Here is a 19,177-nt window from a genome sequence, read left to right as displayed (position 1 = left end):
GACAGAAAATCACTTTCGTTTGGGAAGGAATACAGCCACTATTATGCAGGATGTTTATTTGATTTGTCAGTTATGTTTTGCCTAGAACTTGTTTACGTATCCTGAAGAATCAAATGAGAGTACCAGGTGGCACTCAGTTGGACTAGGACTATCTCAAAAGCCAGGGGACAACATGCCTGAATGGAAGATAGTAAATTTCAGAACATTAATTTGGCTTGTGTTGAGCACTCGTTTCAGCCCTTTCACCCACCGACTTCAACAGGGAAATATATCCTTTCTTAGAGACGGACAAATAAAAGCTAAATTTGCTGCCAAAAACAACTGCTGGGCAAATAATGCAAGAAAGAAGTAACAGATAACGGATCCATCAAACTAAATGTAATAGTATCAATATCTACTGAAATGCCTTATTTTGTATAGGAGAGCATTCGCTGGTGAGTCATCAAGCATGAAGTCCAGCAAAATTCCTTCCACAGTTACTACGTATTTATTACTTTTTTTTCTTTTTTTGCATGTGTTTTGAGATGCTTCTCAAGGACGGATGATATGTGAAAACTCTTCGGGCATATAGTACATTTATAGGGCTGTTCACCTGTGTGCATTCCTTCATGGTAGAGTAGTTCTGTTGTCCTTTTAAAACATTTGCCACATTCATTACATTTATATGGCTTCTCTCCACTGTGGATTATTAGATGTTTGTGTAAGTATATAGCACGGCTGAAGCACTTTCCGCAGGTCTTACATGCAAATGGCTTTCCTTGTGTATGAGTTTCCTTGTGTCTTTTTAGGTACGATGAGCTGAATTCCTTACCACATTCATTGCATGGAAACAGTTTTAAACCTTCATGTTTTCTCTGGTGAACAAGCAGACTTGATGACCAGAAAAACCTCTTCCCACATTCCTTACAGAAATAGGGTTTTTCACCGGAATGAATGCTCTGGTGTTTGATCAAGCAAGTGCGACGACTAAAACTCTTCCCACATGTTTGACAACTATATGGTTTAATACCCTGGTGAACTACTTTGTGCTTTATAAGGTCTCCAGACAAAGTAAATCTCTTCCCACATTCTTTGCACGCAAAGGGTTTCTCTCCTGTGTGCGTCCTCTGATGTGTCACCAGGTGTTCTGACCGGCTGAACCTCTTCCCACATTCACTGCATATATAGGGTTTTTCACCAGTATGTATAGAATTGTGAGATTTAAGGTGGTATGCTCGCCGGAAACTCTTGCCACATTCATTACATCGATATGGTCTATCTCCTGAGTGTATTCTTTGGTGAGCAATTAGAAATGAAGACATTTTGAATTTCTTTCCACAGTCATTACATTCATATGGTTTATCTACACTGTGTGATCGCTTATGAGTGGCCAGATTTGATGACTGGTTAAAACACTTTCCACATTCATCACATGTGTAAGGATTTTCTCCAGTGTGTATACGTTCATGGGTAGTAAGTGAGGATTTTAGTCCAAAGCTTTTTCCACATTCTTTGCATGTATGTGGTTTTTCTCCAGTATGTATGCGTTGGTGAGAATTAAGGTGCGATCCCTGGGTAAAGCACTTACCACATTCAGAACATTTATGTGGTTTCTCACCAGTGTGTGTTCGCTTGTGAGAAACAAGGTGCGCATGTTGTCTAAATCTCTTTCCACATTCACTACACTCATGTGCTTTCTCTGCTGTGTGTGTTAGTTGGTGTGTTCTGAAATGTGCTAGCTGAATGAACTCTTTGTTACATATGCTGCAAGAATATGGTTTTTCCCCTGTGTGTATTCTCTGGTGAACTTTCAGGCTTGATGAAAGTCCAAAACATTTGCCACATTCCTTGCATGAATATGATTTTTCTTTTGTGTGCACTATCTGATGAATGAGAAGTGATGCAGTTGCACTGAAAATCTTCCCACAGTCAGTACACTGATATCGTCCTTTTATAGCACTCCTTTTTCTTTTGGTCATTTTTCTTACTTGGCTTTTATTAGCAGATGTAACAAGTTGGTTCCTTGCTCAATTTATTAGGCCTTCTTCGTTAGCTGTTAGGTGCTTAAAGAGAGTTCACGTTCTTTGAGTTGATAACACCAACTCCTCTTGAGGTGGATGGTGTGACTTCAGTTTATCATCGTTCATAATTCCTTTTCTTCAATGGGCTACTTACTGGCTGTTGTCTCTGTTAGAAGGAAAAAAGTTGACATTAATTCAGAAACTCATAATGCATTCAATCCAGCTACTATTTAGCTTTCAAGTTTAGTTATTTAGTAAGGATTGTTGGGCCAGATGTACTAAGCATTATAACATTTGCAAACACTCCAATTTGGTGTGTGTGGCTTAACATTCTTTTTTGAATGAACTAATCCTATTTTAGGAGTCATTAAACTTTTTCCAACTTCTAAAATGGGATTGTGACCCACATATGAAATGGGTACATGGAAGGGGTGTGTTGTAGGCAGCCCTCCCAAATACCAATTTGATATGATATTTGTCAATGTTTGGCGACTAAAACTCGGTCACAAAACACTGAATAATAAGCAACTACTGAGTTAGGCTGGTAATGCATTTGCAAAAGGGAAGATGCCCCTTGAAACCCATACCCTTGGTGTATTAAAAAAAAAGAGCTTGTTAGGCAGTAGGCAGTGGTCAAGAGGGACCACTACCAAACGTACGTTTGAAAAGAAAAACTTTTGTTTTAAAACACGGTCCCTTCCCCTTAAGAAAAATATGCTCCATTTAAAAAAGTATGTTTATTTTCAATAAAAAACAATCACAGACATGGTGGTCTGCTGCCCCTAGCAGGCTTCCATGTCTGTAATGGCCTCCAGTCAGTGAGTGACAAATTTCCAGCTACCTCATAAATACTCATGAAGTTGGTGGGATTATGACCCACTACGATTTGGAACTTTATGAATCGACCTATTATTCCTGTGACCTTAAATGTTCACTTACCGTTCTAGATGCACAAAGGAATGTGTTTGCAAAATGAAGTGATACAACCTTGTTGAAGTTATTTACATCTATTCAACCTTCACATTTTGAAAGGTTTTCGCTTTTCAGCTAACATTGGTAGACAGCTGTCATGTCCGCTTCTTGATGCACCCAGGTGATGTCTTTCTCATGCTACAGACACTATTGATCTTACAAAGGATTACATCATTGTTGGAAGATTATTTAGAGTTAAATAGCACTAAGAGCAATAAACATGTGTTTAATGTTATTAAATTTAGTCAGTCAAACTGGCAAAAAATGTTCATTGACTGGTCTGAGATTTAATAGCTTCAACGTTTTAAATATCTTGCTTTAAATTATTCTTGAAAACCTTTACTTGTGTACACATCTTGGGAAACATCAGCAGAAAGCAGGTGACAGATGTTAATATTAAGATTCCTGCAAATAGCACTTGCAGAAAATTGCCAGTATTGGCAAATATTACTTTTCAGAAATCAGCTCTGTTCCACTATCACCTTAAGGAACAACCACAGAAGCACTTGGATGGTCACTGCCATTCATACAGCCAAGTATTTTGGGTATGTGTTTTAGAAATTACTGTCAATCAATATTTTAGTCCATTTGAATCTAGTCCAGCACAGACATGAGAAAATATACCTCATATCACATAGTTATTTTTAATTCTATTTATTGACTTTTTGTAAAACATGCAGGAACATTCATTGATAGTACATGTGCATGTGCAACTAAAGCTGCAGACTTGGATGGTACAAGCATATGGGATCAAAACAAATAATGAGTGGCTTTCTCTCATGGGTAATACATAGCATTCTCATCTTACAATTCTTCTCTGCTGGTCCACAGGCCTTTATCAAGAATCCTTCAAGGCTGGCCTACTGTTAGAGGGTCTATTATTTTGGTAAGCATCTTCCCCTGGTTACTAGGTCCTCAGTGATCTTTTCAGGTAAGCTTTATGTGCATCTGCAAGTGCCCAATTCACCAGGTCTCTTTTTTCAGGACTTCACCTCCCGGGGCCTGGGGGCAATCCAGAGGATGGCTATGCAGCGCCTTGCCAGTACTAGCCGAGCGATACCATGGGGATTTTTATTTTCAGATGTTTCCATCACAGCATTATGCCCTGCAGGCACATTTTTATTGAGCCTTCCAACTCTAGCCTCGTGATGTTTGACAAAGTAGGCACAATTTCACCAGAAACTTATAATCAGCTGGCAAACACTTGTCATGTGGAGAAAGTTATGGGTTGCCCACACATACCACATGGAACAGGTCCAGTAGGGTACATTGTTAGTGAGCTTTTTAGGAGTCAGGTATGTTGTATGTAAAAAGCAAAACGGTATTACCTTAAATCTTGCTTTAGGGGACACCTGCCTAGACTGCTCACATGCCTTCCTCCGTTCTACTGTGGATAATTTGTCGGGACAATCAGCTCACCAGCGATCCCTAGCTCGACCCATACTGCCACTGTTCTCTGGCATCAGGGCTACATGCGCATGTGTTGTCAGTCACCTACAACCAGCCAACTTGAGTAGCTGTTGCAGGACAGCGTGTTCCTTTGGTTTCTCAGGAAAAGACGTACAGTTTACTTGGCCCGCATGAGCCTGCAAGAACTGTTCTACTCCTACTTCATATTCTCCCTGCGCTTGTAAAAATTATACAAATCTATCATTTAAAAGCAGGTCTCCCACATGTTTACATCCACCTTTGCACCATCTAGTGGAGGACATATCTTTCAGCATGCTGTAGAGTTACTGCAACACCCATGAGGGCAGAGATCATATAGGTTAAACAGAGTAATGCACAGGCTGTTTCTTGACAAATCAATGTACTTTTTAGCTTCAAGGGGTGTCTCAACATAAAGTATGGAAAACCAGGATTTATTTGTTACACTAAAATACCTTCTCAAAATGCAATTAACTAAATTTACCACTGAGTTGTTTTGTGACAGTAAACTCTTTACAGATACTAGAGGGCAGGCTTGGGACTTCTTGAAAGTATAACGAGAAGGAGGGCACTCATACTTTCCTAGACTCATGGAGCATGCACTGAGGAGACAATGAGGTTGCATAAAGGACTGGGGGGCTTGCTGCGGTATGAGAGCAGACAGACGATGGTTCTTTTGATAGGGCAGTTGAATAACCACAGCGCTCTATAATCCAAAGATCTAGATCATGGTGCATCGTGAACCAGGTCCAGATACTGACAATACTGAGTACGGCCCTTTCCTTTTCTGCTTCTCACACATCGTGCCACAAAACTAAGCTTTTGACTTTCAATGCCTCAATATTGAGCTCATTCAGCATGTGGGCACAGTGGTGGGCGTGTCATTGCTGTGCCCCAAAGGGCGAAAGGAAACAGCCCATCCACCCAATCTTTCTACATAACAGGTGTATTTGTATACTACATATTCACCATTGAGGAGATCTCTTGACTGATGTTTACTGTTACCTGTTGGAAAATGGCCTCTCTGAAGGGTCACCCCAAATGTTTTGCCCTCCTCCTCTTCTTTTTCTGACCTCATTTTTGCTGGCTTCAAGGCCCTGGACAATTTACGCATACAAGGTACTGTGTGTAACAAAGAGACAACTGTTTATTTCTAAGGATTGAGACTCTTTTTAACCTTTTAAAAGTGATATTTCAACTTGTGCTTATTGAATCTTTGTTGTTTTGACCTTATTTTATTCAGATAAATATTAACTATTTTTCTAAACCCGTGTGGTGTATTTCTGTGGTGTTTTCACTGTGTTACTGTATGATTAATTTCACAAATACTTTACATATTGCTTTCTAAGCTAAGCCTGACTGCTCGGTGCCAGCTACCAGAGGGTGGGCACAGGATATTGTGGATTGTGTGTGACTAATCCTGACTAGGACTGTGGTTCCAATTTAGACAAGGGTGTATACCTCTGCCAACTAGAGACCCCATTTCTAACATTACTCAACTAAACGCTTCTGAACCATAGGTTCTGGATCCACCAATTGCTTTCTCCACGAGGGACAGGATGTGCTTGAAGACCTCCAGGATTGTCTCTGCTCTATCCGGTAAGACATTGTTATCTTGGGAATGCTGGTGTGATGGTAACCTATTGCTTGTAAAATATTAAGTGCTGAGTTTTATTGAGTTTGGTTGAGAATGTGTAGAATTATAAAACAGACGAATGTGTAGAGGGCACATAGACAAATGTTTTTAGTAATTAAATCAGAGGTCCTGCACTACATTTGTTTGGGTGGTACTGTGAGTGAAAGATCCGGGTAGCCCTGGTACGCATACAATCAAAGCCCAGCCTCAATATATCCTTCTTTTTTCCACCTCCCTCTGTTTTTGTCCAATAAAAGCTGGATCCATAGCTTACTCAAAAGATCTCAGTGAAACCACTGTAAACTCCCATAGACTTCCATTCCTCACACATACTCTGACTGTGGTGTTTCTGGACTCCCTACCACGATGTCCTCTGAGTCACCACACACAGTGGTGCCAAACTATCAAATGCTACCCTCTGTCTGAGCAGGACTATATGAAATATTTTGTGATTGATGATTTTTATGAAGTGTCTTCTCTAACTGGAGTCTGTAGGAACACAAAAGATACACCTGGCCTGGGCTTTGGCGTTTTCCACGTACCCCTTGCTGCCCTTCTTGTCTGGATTGGGGCTTCAAAAGATAAGTTTTCACACCGTAGCCACCTCAGGAGTTCAACCAGCTGGAGTTACCTGGCTGAGAAGCACCAACACTGATCCTCCTTTTATCCTCAAGGAGTACTCTCCTTGGCTTCGGGTAATGCAAAGAATTGTGTTACAACTTGAAAGTGCGCCCTGCATGGTATACATGAGTGTACCACTGCCCTTAGAGACCGACAGCCTGGGAAAAAGGAATCTTGATTTTTACTGGCCGAGCCATCACACTAATCTAGCGCAGGCGCTGAGACCTAGGCCTGTCCATGGTAAAGCCAAGGTCTGCAACTTGTTTTGGACCAACTTTCTAGAGAAGCGGTGGGTTTTCTTGATGCCTAGAAACTCACAAGCTCAGAGATGGAAGGCGAGTGTCTGGGCCTGAAGGGGGAAGAATCCAAAATATGTTCCGCTGAGAGGAGCACCGAGATGAAGCCAACGTGTTGGATTGCGTCAGCCTGGACAGAAGCTGAGGCCTCTATTTATTGATTCATTTAGTGAACTACGCAAAGCAACATTAACCTTCACCTTCTGTTTGTCATTGGCATCTCTGCTCTGACCTCATGGGCCTGCCTGCAACTGAAAGACGGGTCCACACATAATAACTGCTGCCACCAAGAACTTTCCTGAAGGCCCAGAGGCCACAAGAGCCAAGGAGTGATAACTGCTGATCCCCGGCTGTGGTGCCACAACTTCGACTGGGCCATTTACGCAGCTCAGTTCCCACGGAACTCAGTCGTGTAACCAGGAAATGCGCTGGACAACTGCTGCCACAACTCAGAGCACTGCTTAGCAAACTTTATCTTGCCCTAGAACTGTGTAGTTAAATCCAGTCAACCCACGGCCAATGCAAGACTGAACTGACCTATGTATCCCCTGCACTGGGCCACTGATCCAACAGCCAGAATCATCTACTCCTGCCAGGGCTGACTCTTGCCTGAGAATCCCCATAACTAAATGTCCCGCATCAAGGGTTTGGGGCTACAACCCTATAGGATAGTGCTGTGGTAGGGCAGGGATCACCAACCTTGAGCTGAAGCTTGGGTGGGGGCAGGCTCTATCCACAATTGTTACAGACCATAGCAATGTGAAGAACCCCATAACTGAACACCATTACTGTGTGCAGTATTATGTTGTGTCATTAAATGAAATTGCTCTTTTTTTAACAAGAGAAGCACTGGGCTGACAGTACATTTTTATTGAGTTCTGAGTTCTTCTCCTGCACACTGCCTCCCTGACAGCCTGACACACTGGGGTGGTGCCTCTGTTATGGTGGAGGAGCGTCGGCCCCCTGCTGAAAGGAGGATGCAGGGAAGCAGAAAAATAAAATGATAAAGCATTTTTATTATCCTTTTATTTTTCTGCTTAAGTAGGGCGGGGCCGGGCCAGCATTCTCGGTGTCACTGGGGTGTGGGTGGAAGGAGTGCTAGGTGCACTCCAAGTGCTTATGTCGGTTTGGCCAGCTGTCCGAGGCCGTCCAAACTGACATGCGCACTTTGAACTCTCCACCTGGCTGTTTCTCCCAGCCGGGTGGACCCCAAGTGCAGGCTCCACTCCCTTCCTGAGTGGTATTTCAGACCGCTCAGGCCAATCCTGGCGCTTTTTTAATGCTGTGTTACAACATGAAAGAAGCGTCTGGATTGGGTGGGGAGGGGAGAAAGGCAGAAGCACCGAGGCTGCAAGAGCGGAGGAGGAGAGGTGGAGAGGCAGGTAAGTGTTTTTTTTTTTAATTATTTTGTCCCCCCACCTCGCGCACCTCCCCACCAGCCCTTCCTGCCGGCAGCCGCCCCGCTGACACATCCAATAAGTTGAAGCGCTCCATGACTTCCCAGCAATTGCAACACATTTTTAAAAGACTGGGATGCAGAGAGAAAGGCTTTTAGACCAATTCCCAATGGCTTCCCTGCTCAGGATTAATATTTCATGCTCACCTTCAAAGAGGCAAGGATGTGCCTAACATGTTGCCGGTCCTTGAAGCACTGGTGCACGGGTCCTCCTGAATTTCAATTAATTCAAACCTTCACCAATACTCGGGTTTTCTGAAAGAAAAAATACTGAGATATAAAAGCAACAAGTGTTTCTCACTCCAACTTTTGAGTTATATTTGCAGGAGTAAAGAACTGATTAGCATCCGACAAACCTGTCAGACAGACAATCTCCTGCTCTCACCGGTGAAAGATAAAGGGTCTATGCTGAGCCTGCACTATCGGTATAGACACAAATTTTGGTATTTTACAATAATTTGTTTTTGTTATGTGCTACTCTTCGGAAAACCACATGTGAGAAAGTCACCCTTTTAGCATGTTCACCCCAATGTTTCTGACTGATACTAATGGTAATTGACCCTGACTTGCCCTGGGCTCTGCTTAACAGCCCCAGGGCCAGTGCTGTGAATAAAAGGTATACGGTCAAATGGCACAATTTTATAATTCCAATTGGCAATGACAGGCCGTGTAAGTCCCTAGTAGATAATAAGGAAAGGGGGATTCAAACACCTACAAGTCTCTAGTATATAATAGGTATAATAGGTGTTGGAGTTTTTTCCTTACGCAGGGTCATCCCCAGTCTTTTTGCCTCCTTCCTCCTGGTTTTTCTGACCTCTCGCTGTTGACTCTAGGACTCTGAGCACTTTATCACTGTTGACCAGTGCTAAAGTGCAGGTGCTCTCCCATCTAAAGTTGGTATGATTGGCTTATACCTAATTGGCATATTTAATTTATCTAGAAGTCCCTTGTACAGTGGTATACCTATACCCAGGGCCTGTAAATTAAATGCTACTAGTGGGCCTGCAGCACTGCTTGTGCACCCACTGGAGTAGACTTTCAAACCTGTCTCAGGCCTGCTAGCGCAGGGCCTGTTTGTGCAGTTTTCTGCCACAGGGACCTGGCATCTAAATTTACTTGCCAAGCCCAGAACTCCCCTTTTACTACATGTAAGTCACCCCTAACGTACGCCCTAGCTAGCCCTATGGGCAGGGTGCCATGTATGTAGAAGGCAGGACATGTGCCAGGTTGCGTGGCCTGTTCTGGTAGTGACAAACAGCCTAACTTGGTGTCTCACTGCTGTGAGTGCTGCCTCCTCATAGGATTGCATAAGAAATGCCCTGCCTTATGTGTAAGAGGTATTGTCTGATTTATGAGGGGTAATGTAGGCGTGTTTGGTATGGTTGTGATGGTGATAATAAATGCTGCTTACTGGTGTAGGTGTATTTGTTATTACTATCGCATAAATGCCACTTCTAGAAAGTGCGCATTTATCTGTACTTATGACTCTGGTGTTTTGCAGCTTGACTCCAATCCACGTCTGGGCAGAGTGACAGTTGGGGCTTTCTGCATACTTTTCAGACAGCCTGTACACAGGGAGGGTGGAGGTTTCACAGAGGTGCATCTGCATACTGAATAGTCTTCCTGGGCTGAGAGAAGGGAGAGGTGGGGCACAGCTGCATTTGTAAAGACTGCGCCCTGGCCTCACACAATAGGGTCGTTAACCCCCCACTGATGTTTGGAGCCTGTGCTGAAGGATAGAGGGGGCACTCCCAGAACCAGTTGTAACTGGCTGGAACCTCCTCTCCCTACCATTGCAAAACACTCTAAGGACTGAGTATAAGTACAGGGGAATTTTCCCCCCAATTTGGAGACATTTTGGAACTGGATACAATGCTGCTGGAGGGACTCACCACCAGGAACCGTCATGGACTGCTGCTGCTGTGCTGCCCTGTGACCTGCAAGGTCACCTAAGAAGAACTGCCACTGGCCTGCATTTGCCATGTGCTGGCCTGCTGTTGGACTCTGCTGCACTGTGCCCTTTTGCTGTGGCCCCTGACCCCTGCATCCATCCTCAGCACGAGGAGTGCTTTATTTAGCTCTAGCGCTTTAGACTGTGCTCCCTAAGGATTGCCTCGCTTCTCCGTAGAAGCCAGCGCTTGGAAAGCGCTTGTTGCCGAAATTCACTTCCGCGACCCAGGCTTAATGTAATGCCCAAGAGCTTTGAAAAGCACGTCGTTGTGCCCCATTTTCACCACCACAACCTGGACTCCTTAATTGACTAAGCGCGTCAGAGACACGCCTCACAGTGCCCCTGGGACACGAGGAAAATCCATTGGTCTAAAATCGGAGCAAGCGGGCTCCTGTCAGTGCCCCCGGGACGAGGTTTGCTCTGTGTGCCCTGACTTAAGGGCCTCCACCACCGCAGCCCAGGGAAGAGAACGAAGTCGCCTGCAGGTCGGGCAGGATATCCAGGGCACGGCCCAGCCGAGGTGAGCCTTTGGCAGGCTCAATACTCGCTCCCGGAGGAGCGCATTGAAGGGCCGAGGTTTGCTGGGTTCCGTTCTCCTCTTCTTCTATAGCCCAAGGGTGGGCGGGGTGGCAACCTCATTGGAGGTTCCCCGCACCACTGGGTTGCTGCATCATTCATTGGGGGCATTTTTGTTGTCCCCCCCGCATTGGATGGCCGGTGCAGGCCCTGGGGGGAACCCCTAGATATTGCGGGCCCCAGGAGGGGCCTGTTGCGAATCAGAGGGGGTGCGTGCCGCCCCCCTCTTGTCCCAAAAGTATTGGATGACCTTGCCCCCCCACACATGAGGGCCGGTGGAGGCCCAGGGGGCCCCCAGTGATCGCAGGCCCCAGGAGGGGCCTGTCAGGAATATTGAGAGGGTGCGTGCCGCCCCTCTCGGTCCCTGTGCTCACAGGAGGCCCCCCGTTTCACGCAGAGGGCACCAGGGGCCCCAATTCTCGTTCTATACCTTCATCAAACCAGGTACTTTTAAAGGACCAGTATAATTATAATCTAAGTCCTTTCTAAAGACTGATTGAACTATATTGCCTGCCTGTTTGATGATGCTTTTACATATATGTGCAGATGTTCCTTTTATGGACATGACTTGCTGATATGTATTCCTATGACTTGCCATTTGTTTCTAATGTTCTTATTATGGGCGTTTTATGATATTCTTATGACAAGTACTTTGGTGTAACAACGTGTTTCCTGACTACTGCTTATGTTGCAGAATACTGAGTAACCGGTGTGTTATGTGTGATTACTGCTTGTTTGCAGAGTAACTAATGTGTAACGTTCGGACAACTGCTAAGGTGGCAGGATAGTACTAATATGTGATGTTTGGTCTAATATTTGCGTTGTGTACAATACGGTATATTTTCATATAATCTGGTGTTGTGTTTCCTTTGTGGTGGGGATATTGCGTCACGTGTGCTGTGTGTGTTGTGCAAACGCTTTACACATTGCCTTTTGGATAGACCTGACTGCTCGTGCCAAGCTACCAAGGGGGTAAAAGCAGGGGTTATCTTGGACGTGAAACTCCCTTGCCCTGACTAGAGTGGGTAGGTTCTGCCTGGCTGAGGTGCATACTCTAGCCAACCAGAAACCCCATTTTTAACAATAGAGCAGGGACGTTTAGAGGCACAGTAGATTTCCTGCACTGGAGTGTGCATTGCTGTGTTGCCTGCTGTCATTGTTAAAGGCAGCCCTGTCTGACAGACTGTCTTTAAAATGTATGCAAAATCGACTTTGGAATTAAAGGTACTTCCTAAGTAACAGTCTACCTTAATTTTACATATTAGTCACCCCAAGGTCTCCCCTAGATGCCCCAGTGGTAGGGTGCCATAACTATAGGCATAAACATTATAAAATAGGTTTTATATGCCCTGGTGAGGGAAAAACTGCACCTTTCATTTCCCCCCATAGTAGAAAGTTGGCACCATAAGCTATAATGGAAATATATTTCTTAAGCCTAAATACTGCAAGGAAAAATATGCAAATGCCATGAAAGGACTCAAATGAATGGTAATGGTAAATGCAACAGTTTGCAACATTTGAATTTATCATAACTTAAACAGAAAATAAGTTATGAGACTTTGTTTACTGTAAGCCAAATTCCAGTCTGATAGTGGCCTCTCCTGATTGGCCAGCCCAAACAAGATTAGCCAGGCTGTTTTAGGTGATAAGTGGCCTATAGTGAGTAGAGTTTATCTGATGTGGGAGGGTGGCAGAGGATGAAGCCAGACCAGGAAAGGGACTGGGTGAATGAAGCTGAAGCCTCAAAGGATACCAGTCGGAAAGGATTACAGCCAGACCTGACCTCTCACCACTGTACCCACAGATAGATGGTGAGCTTAGGAAAGGAATTTGCAGATGTCCAGAGGGGGAGTTAATGGAAATGAGCTACACCAGTAGGTTGGTTGGGCCAGATCTTACTCCTCTGAAGGAAAATCATCCATTTTGGAATGTTAAAGTGCAGAGCTTTATGGGGCATGAAGATTCCACACTTTAGAGGACGTTGCAATACTTCTGGATGGCACCCTGCAGCTCACTGGACAAGGATGCTCACTGACTGTCCACCAAGATGATTGAATAAAAGTGGCTGATCTACATTGAAATTCAGGTCTGCTGCCTAAAGCCACAAGAAAAAAGACTGCCCTGCTGAAATCTTGGTTTGCAACCCAGAGGTCTTCCCACTTAAGGACTGCACCTGTTGCACACTGAAACCACAGCCCAAATAACTTTGCCTTCCTTCACAAATGACTCAAGAGTGGACTCCCTGAAACAACAGGTTAAAATAGCTTCCCTGCACCAACTTCCACAAACGTTCCAAGCCTGAAGTGCATCCAGTGGACTTGCAAGGATGTGGTCAGGTGCACTGTGGGAACTGACCATCCTATCATTGAGGGAGCCATCATTGGCCTGGAATATCCTGTCACTTAGGGAGAAATCGTCAGCCTGGAATATCCTGTCACTGAGGGAGCCATCATCAGCCTGGAATATCCGGTCACTGAGGAAGCATCATCGGCCTGGACCATTCCATCACTGAGGGAGCCATCATCAGCCTGGGCCAACCTGTCACTGAGGGAGCCAACATCGACCTGGACCATTCTACCACTGAGGGAGCATCATCGGCCTGGACTATCCTATCACTGAGGGAGCCATTATCCGCCTGGGCCATCCTGTCACAGATGGAGCCATCATCAGCCTGGGCCATTGTGTCACTGAGGAAGCCATCATCAGCCTGGGCCATCCTGCCACTGACTGAGCCATCATCAGCCTTGGCCATCCTGTCACTGAGGGAGCCATCATCATCCTGGACCATCCTGTCACTGAGGGAGCCATCATCAGCCTGGACCATCCTGTCACTGAGGGAGCCATCATCAGCCTGGACCATCCTATCACTGTGGGAGCCACCATTAGCCTGGACTATCCTGTCACAGATGGAGCCACCATCCACCTGGGCCATCCTGTCACTGAGGGAGCCATCATCAGCCTGGGCCATCCTGTCACTGAGGGAGCCATCATCATCCTGGACCATCCTGTCACTGAGGGAGCCATCATCAGCCTGGACCATCCTATCACTGAGGGAGCCATCATCATCCTGGATCATCCTATCACTGAGGGAGCCACCATTAGACTGGACTATCCTGTCACAGATGGAGCCATCATCCACCTGGGCCATCCTGTCACTGAGGGAGCCATCATCAGCCTGGGCCATCCTGTCACTGAGGGAGCCATCATCAGCCTGGGCCATCCTGTCACTGAGGGTGCCATCATCAGCCTTGGCCATCCTGTCACCGAGGGAGCCATCATTAGCCTGGACCACACTATCACTGAGGGAGCCATCATCAGCCTGGACCATCCTGAAAGGGGGGGAGCCATCATCAGCCTGGACCATCCTGTCACTGAGGAAGCCATCTTCAGCCTGGAAAATCCTATCACTGAGGAAGCCATCACAAGCCTGTGCCATTCTGTCACTGAGGGAGCCATCATCAACGTGGGCCATCCTATCACTGAGGGAGCCATCATCAGCCTGCGCCTTCTTGTCACTGAGGGAGGCATCATCAGTATGTGCCATCCTGTCACTGAGGGAGCCATCATCAGCCGTGACTATCCTGTCACTGAGGGAGCCATCCTCAGCCTGGACCATCCTCTCACTGAAGAAGCCATCATGAGCCAGGATCGTCCTGTCACTGAGGGAGCCATCATCAGCCTGTACCATCCTGTCACTGAGGGAGCCACCATCAGTCTGGACCATCCTGCCACTGAGGGAGCCATCATCAGCCTGGAAAATCCTATCACTGAGGAAGCCCTCATCAGCCTGGACCATCATATCACTGAGGGAGCCATCATCAGCCTGAACCGTCCTGTCACTGAGTGAGCCAACATCGGCCTGGACCATCCTGTCACTTAAGGAGGCATAATGAGCCAGGACAGTCCTGTCACTGAGGGAGGCATCATCAATATGTGCCATCCTGTCACTGCGGAAGCCATCACCAACCTGGACTATCCTATCACTGAAGGAGCCATCATCAGCCTGGATCATCCTATCACTGATGGAGGCATCATCAGCCTGGAAAATCCTATCACTGAGGAAGCCATCATCAGCCTGGACCATTATATCACTGAGGGAGCCATCAGCCTGGACCATCCTGTCAGTGAAGGAGGCATCATAAGCCAGGACAGTCCTGTCCCTGAGGTAGCCAACATCAGCCTGAACCGTCCTGTCACTGTGTGAGCCAACGTTGGCCTGGACCATCCTATCACTGAGGGAGCCATCATCAGCCTGGACCATTCTACCTCTGACTGAGCATCATCAGCCTGGAAAATCCTATCACTGAAGGAGCCTTCATCAGCCTGAACAATCCTGTCACTGAGGAAGCCAACATCAGCCTGGAACATCCTATCAGTGAGGGAGCCACAATCAGCCTGGATCATCCTATCACTGACTGAGCCATCATCTGCCTGGGCCATCCTATCACGGAGGGAGCCATCAATTAGCCTGGAAAATCCTATCACTGAAGGAGCCATTATCAGCCTGGGCAAACCTATCGCTGAGGGAGCCACCATCAGCCTGAAGCATCCTATCGGTGAGGGAGCCATCTTCAGCCTGGGCTGAATTATCACTGAGGGAGCCAATATCAGGCAGGAAAATCCTAGCGCTGATGGAGCCATCACCAGCCTGGATCATTCTATCACTGAGGGAACCATCATCAGCATGGGCCATCCTATCAGTGAGGACGCTATCATCAGCCTGAACAATCCTATCACTGAGGAAGCCATCATCAGCCTGGAAAATCATATCACTAAGGGAAGCATCTTCAGTCTGGACCATCCTGTCACTGAGGGAGTCATCATCAGCCTGGACCATCCTGTCACTGAGGAAGCCATCATCTGCCTAGGCCATCCTATCACTGAGGAAGCCATCATGAGCCTAGAAAATCCTATCACCGAGGGAGCCATTATCAGCCTGGGCCAACCTATCACTGAGGGAGCCATCATTAGCCTGCACCATCCTATCACTGACGGAGCCATCATCAGCCTGGACTAGCCTAACACCTGAGGGAGCCATCATTAGCCTGGAAAATCCTATCACCGAGGGAGCCATCATCAGCCAGGGCCAACCTAGGAGCTACCATCAGCCTGGAAAATCCTATCACCGAGGGAGTCATCATCAGCCTAAACCATCCTATCACTGAGGGAGCCATCAGCAGCCTGGGCCATCCTATCACTGAGGGAGCAATCATCAGCCTGGAAAATTCTATTAATGAGGGAGCCATCATCAGTCTGACTATTCTGTCACTGAGAGGGGGGGGGGGCATCATCAGCCTGGACCACCCTATCAGTGAAGGAACCATCATTTGCATGGCTCATCCTGTCATTGAGGGAGCCACCATCAGCCTGGATTATCCTATCACTGAGGCAGCTTTCATAAGACTGGAAATCCTATTACTGAGAGAGCCATCATCAGCCTGGACTATCCTGTTACTGAGGAAGCCACCATCAGCCTGGATTATCCTATCACTGAGGGAGCCATCATCAGCCTGGACCATCCTATCATTAAGGAAGCCATCATTAGCATGGAAAATCCTATCACTGAGGGAGCCACCATTGGCATGTGCTGTCCTGCCACTGAGGCAGCCATCATCAGCCAGGACCATCCTGTCACTCAGTGAGCCATCATGAGCCAGGACTGTCCTGTCACTGAGGGAGCCATCATCAGCCTGAACCATCCTAACAATGAGGGAGCCATCATCGGCCTGGACCATTCTACCACTGAGGGAGCATCATCAGCCTCAAATATCCTGTCACTGAGGGCGCAATCTTCAGCCTGGAAAATCCTATCACTGAGGAAGCCATCATCAGCCTGTGAAATTCTATCACTGAGGGAGCCATCATCAGCATGGACCATCCTATCAGGAAGGGAGCTGTCATCATCCTGATCCATCCTGTTACTGAAGAGCCGTCATCAGCCTTGGGTCATCCTGTCCCTGAGGGAGCCATCATCAGCCTGTGCCATTGTGTCACTGAGGGAGGCATCATCAGCCTGGACCATCCTGTCACTGAGGGAGCCACCATCAGCCTGGACCATCCTATCTCTTGAAGGAGTCAGCATCAACCTGGATCATCCTATCACTGAGGGAGCCAATATCAGCCTGGAAAATCCTATTACTGAGAGAGCCATCATCAGCCTGGACCATCATTTCACTGAAGGAGCCATCATGAGCCAGGATGGTCCTGTCACTAAGGGAGCCATCATCAGCCTGAACCGTCCTGTCACTGAGTGGGTCAACATCAGCATGGACCATCCTATCACTGAGGGAGCCATCATCAGTCTGGACCATTCTACCACTGAGGGAGCATCTTCAGCCTGGAATATCCTGTCAATGAGGGAGCCATAATCAGCCTGGACCATCCTATCAATGAGGAAGCCATCTTCAGCCTGGAAAATCCTATTACCGAGGAAGCCATCATCAGCCTGGATCATCCTATTAGGGAGGGAGCTATCATCAGCCAGGGCATCCTGTCACTGAGGGAGTCATCATCAGCCTGGAAAATCCTGTCACTGAGGGAGCCATCGTTACCCTGGAAAATCCCATCCCTCAGGGAGCCATCATCAGCCTGGGCCGTCCTATCACTGAGGGAGCCATCATCAGCCTGGACAATCCTGTCACTGAAGGAAGTATCTTCAGCTTGGAAAATCCTACCACTTAGGGAGCCATCATTAGCCTGTAAAATCCTATCACTGAGGGAGCCATCATCAACCTGGGCCATCCTGTCACTGAGGGAGGCATCATCGGAATGTGCCATTCTGTCACTGAGGGAGCCATCACCAGCCTGGACCATTCCATCACTGAGGGAGCCACCATTAGCCTGAACCATCCTGTCACTGAGGGAGCCATCATCTGCCTTGAGCATCCTATCACTGAGGGAGCCATGATAAGCCTGGCCCGTCCTATCTCTGAGGGAGCCATCATAAGCCTTTAAAATCCTATCACTGAGGGAGCCATCACCAGCCTGCACCATCCTATCACTGAGGGAGCCATCATCAGCTTGGGCCATCCTACCAATGAGGGAGCCATCATCAGCATGGGCCATCCTATCAATGAGGGAGCCATCATCAACCTGGACCAGCCTATTACTGAGAAGCCATCATTACCCTGGAAAATTCTATCCCTGAAGGAGCCGTCATCAGCCTGGGCCGTCCTATCACTGAGGGAGCCATCATCAGCCTGGCCCATCCTATCACGGAGGGAACCATCATCAGCCTATGACATCCTATCACTGAGGAGCCATCATCCGCCTCGGCCATCCGATCACTGAGAGAGCCTTCATCAGCCTGAACAACCTATCACTGAGGAATCTATCATTAGCCTGGAACATCCTATCACTGAGGGAGCCATCATCAACTTGGACCATCCTATCATTGAAGGAGCCATCATCAGCCTGGAAAATCCTGTCACTGAGGGAGCCATTATTACCCTGGTAAATTCTATCCCTGAAGGAGCCATCATCAGTCTGGGCCGTCCTATCACTGAGGGAGCCATCATCAGCCTAGACAATCCTGTCACTGAAGGAAGTATCTTCAGCCTGGAAAATCCTACCACTTAGGGAGCCATCATTAGCGTGTAAAATCCTATCCTGAGGGAGCCATCATCAGCCTGGGCTATCCTGTCACTGAGGGAGACATCATCAGTATGTGCCATCCTGTCTCTGAGGGAGCCATCACCAGCCTGGACCATCCCATCACTGAGGGAGCCACCATCATCCTGAACCATCCTGTCACTGAGGGAGCCATCATCAGCCTGAACCATCCTATCACTGAGGGAGCCATCATAAGCCTTTAAAATCCTATCACTGAGGGAGCCATCACCAGCCTGCACCATCCTATCACTGAGGGAGCCATCATCAGCATGGGCCATCCTATCAATGAGGGAGCCGTCATCAGCCTGGGCCGTCCTATCACTGAGGGAGCCATCATCAGCCTGGACAATCCTGTCACTGAGGGAACCATCATTACCCTGGAAAATTCTATCCCTGAAGAAGCCATCATCAGCCTGGGCCGTCCTATCACTGAGGGAGCATCTTCAGCCTGGAAAATCCTACCACTTAGGGAGCCATCATTAGTCTGGAAAATCCTATCACTGAGGGAGCCATCTTTAGCCTGGAAAATCCTGTCACTGAGGGAGCCATCTTTAGCCTGGAAAATCCTGTCACTGAGGGAGCCATCTTTAGCCTGGAAAATCCTGTCACTGAGGGAGCCATCATCAGCCT

The 19,177-nt window shown here is 47.1% G+C and overlaps 1 protein-coding gene across 1 annotated transcript in view; it reads right to left on the bottom strand.

Moving 5' to 3' along the window:
• Positions 1-366: 366 nt before the first annotated feature.
• The window catches only part of LOC138251086 (zinc finger protein 665-like), a 32,332-nt gene continuing 13,521 nt past the window's right edge, over positions 367-19,177 (bottom strand). Inside the window, exons 2-3 of the mRNA XM_069205621.1 lie at positions 8,557-8,664; positions 367-2,166 (exon numbers count right to left, since the gene is read on the bottom strand). Of these exons, the coding sequence (XP_069061722.1) occupies positions 480-1,958 (1,479 nt within the window). The 5' untranslated portion in view covers positions 1,959-2,166; positions 8,557-8,664 and the 3' untranslated portion in view covers positions 367-479. The remainder of the gene's footprint in view (positions 2,167-8,556; positions 8,665-19,177) is intronic.

This window comes from Pleurodeles waltl, chromosome 1_2 (assembly GCF_031143425.1).
Source record: "Pleurodeles waltl isolate 20211129_DDA chromosome 1_2, aPleWal1.hap1.20221129, whole genome shotgun sequence".
Classification (NCBI taxonomy): domain Eukaryota; kingdom Metazoa; phylum Chordata; class Amphibia; order Caudata; family Salamandridae; genus Pleurodeles; species Pleurodeles waltl.
The sequence above is the reverse complement of the archived record's forward strand: the minus strand, read 5'-3'. Positions and strand labels throughout refer to the sequence as shown.